A 3,082-nucleotide genomic window follows, 5' to 3' on the forward strand; every position below is an offset into this window, starting at 1 on the left:
CTTTTTACTACACCTAATATATACCTTTCGCCGTCGATTTTGCCATTTTCATCGAATGTCTTAAAGGCATTGATTACAACATCGTCATCATCAGCACCTAACAAAACAAGAATTATTCAGTTTTAAAGCATTTTTGTTTATTTCTTCAATTAATAAATTATACCTACCTGATCCTGACATACGAACGGCGAATAAATTTAACAGTTGAGTAAAGTTAATGGGCGCAGCAGCTTCGTTAAGCATTTCCTCGATCTCCTTATCGGTTGCTAATCGACCGACAGAATCGAAAGCTGCTCGAAGATCATTCTTACCAATAATACCATCCTTATCCGCATCCATTAGTTGAAATGCCTATGAATACAACAGCATTTAGAATATGAACACGATAATATGAACATGTAATATTTAATATTTTTATATTCCTCCGTAAATTGAAATTCTTCCATTATGCAGTTGTTAAATAAGAGTTAAGAAATGAGAAATCTATTCTAAAATCTATTAATTATCAAAAATTACATAGAAAAGAGTCAAATAATTTTTAAAAAATTAAATAATAAGAATAAAGTCAAGCAAGAACTTGATGCCATATTATTAAACAAAGAGTTATTAATATTATTAAACAGAAAGTTTATTAAAACACAGGTTCCAATCTTAATCGGATTATTCTCAATGTTAACAATTTTAAATTCAACTAGTATTAACTAATTATCATTGCTATGATTACAATTTAAAAACAATAAATTTCAAAGAAAAAAAAACATCATTAAATCGCTATTGTAATATCTCATCAATAGAAAACTCTTAAAGTTGAGTTAAACGAAAGTAGCCAAATGCATAATTCTTCGAACTATCCGAACTCATTTAAAGATCTTCCTATGTTATTCGATTGATCTATATTTTTCTATTTCAATTCAGTATTTAAATTTAATTACAAAGAATTAAAAAAGTAAAAGTATAAAAACTAAAAAAATTTATTTTAAATAAATTTTTACAGCAAAAAACTTAGTATTGATTAATACAAATGCATGATATCACCGCAAAATTATCCTTTTTACCAAAAGGTAATAAAAAGGCGCTTAATGTATGCCTGTATGTATGCTCTTGAAGAAAAAAATGAGTTTCTATTCCAAACTTATTTGTTTAAAAGGAGCATACTTAATGCCTTTTTTAGCTTTTTATAAAAAAGATAATTTACTAATTTGTGGTGATTGAGAATGACCTAATTAGGATCGAAACGTATATTCTAATAAACTTTGTTTGTTGTTTAATAATATAGCATCAAGACCTTGCTTGGCTCGTATTTCGCTTTATTCTTATTAAGGGGATCTCCTGCTTTAAGAGACCGAAAAAAAAAAATAATTTTTCGTGATTTTTTTTCAAAAGCAAAACTAATATTTATTTATTATTATTTTAAAACTTTTTGTTATAGTTTTAATATAATTATTGTAGCGTACAAATTAAAAAAAAAATTTTTTTTGTGAAAAAAGTATTCTAAATAATAAAAATATAAACATTTAGTTTGGCATCTCGCCATGACGTTATGATTTTATGTACGTCCTAGCGTAATTTTTGCCGGAAACAAAAAATTAAGAAATATTTTTAATTGTTATAGTTTTTCATCCTAAATGAATTTAAAAAATTTTTTAAAATATATATAAATTAAAATTTTGTGCGATTCTGAAAAAAACAGTTATGATTTTCATTAGGTAGCAGTCATTCCTTTATGCAAAAGAAAATTGTTAATGTTTATTTTTATTTAATTTTTTAAGTTCTTCGAAGACTATTAGCTAACTAACGAGCCTTATAAAAAGTCGAATTGGTCAAATATTTTTTTTCAATCGTATACACAAATGTGAAGAAAATGCAAAAAAACAGATTTCGAAAAAAGCGCGTTTAAAGTTTTCGATTTAGTTCTTGAGTACTTACGGAGACTAATTTATATTCCAGGGACATACATTTATTATATTTGCGTGCTATGCACTCGTATATATAAGCGCTTAATTTATATCGAAGGACTTTGAATGTCGTTTTAAAATTATAGGGATATATTTTCGAAGAATTGTCGAAGAGTTATCGATTTATGAAAAAAAAAATCGATTTTTTTTATTCTCTAGAGCAGGAGATCTCCTTAATTATTAGCTTAATCGAGTGATGTTTTTAAGTCCGCACGACTAATATATTGAAGATTCCCTCTATTCTAGTCCTATCCTGAAATAGTAGATTCCTTAATCCTTAACTTTAAGAAGGATACAGGTATCCAAGAATAGTGCCAAAGTAGAAAGATTCAAAATAGAGACGAATTTGAAGTAGAATTTTGTGTAAAATTATATTTTAAATGAACCATACCTCCTTAAATTCAGCTACTTGTTTCTGAGAAAACATGGAGAATACACTGGATCCGCTGCGTTTAGCCTTGCGACTGCCACGGCTGCTTGCTCTAGCAGAACCAGAGTCTTTTGGTGTACCTGTTGGAGTTGATGCTTTTTCTTCAGCTGGTGCTGGCTCGGGCTCGGGTGGTGGCGCCTCTTCCTTCTTCTTAGTCTTCTTCTTCTTCTCTTTATCCGCCTAGAATATAAAATACCGCAATATTTTATAACATATTTTAAGTATTTTTTACTATTTTTTACTATTGTTAGAAAAAAAAACTGAGATCACAAAAGGTACATGTAATAGTTTTCTTTTACGAAATATCCAAAATAATATAATTATTATTATTATTAATTAAAAAATGACCACTGTGATTAATGATAAGCATTCTTTTTTAAAAAGTTTCCAAATAATTTGTGAACGTTTGTTTCAAATATAATTCAAAACTAAAAACTTTATGCCTAAAAAAAAATGTTTTTTTTTATTTTAAAACAATTAAAAATTTTAAACGCGATGTAAGGATACCAGGTGTTTTATTCCCATGAATGCAACCAATTAGTCAAAAATGTTATAAGCCAATATAGAGACGCTATTAGAAATCTGCTATTAATAAGGCTTCAAAATTAAATTTCACTGCTATTATACGCAATAAAACATATTGTATTCTTATATCATGATTTTAACTTTTTAAATATCGAATATATATATATATATA

The 3,082-nt window shown here is 27.2% G+C and overlaps 1 protein-coding gene across 1 annotated transcript in view; it reads right to left on the reverse strand.

Moving 5' to 3' along the window:
• Positions 1-3,082, reverse strand: part of LOC108690291 (myosin regulatory light chain 2) — a 7,460-nt gene that overhangs the window by 2,849 nt on the left and 1,529 nt on the right. The window contains exons 2-4 of the mRNA XM_018197502.1: positions 2,347-2,565; positions 168-351; positions 25-97 (exon numbers count right to left, since the gene is read on the reverse strand). Of these exons, the coding sequence (XP_018052991.1) occupies positions 25-97; positions 168-351; positions 2,347-2,565 (476 nt within the window). The remainder of the gene's footprint in view (positions 1-24; positions 98-167; positions 352-2,346; positions 2,566-3,082) is intronic.

This window comes from Atta colombica, unplaced genomic scaffold (genome assembly GCF_001594045.1).
Source record: "Atta colombica isolate Treedump-2 unplaced genomic scaffold, Acol1.0 scaffold302, whole genome shotgun sequence".
Lineage (NCBI taxonomy): Eukaryota > Metazoa > Arthropoda > Insecta > Hymenoptera > Formicidae > Atta > Atta colombica.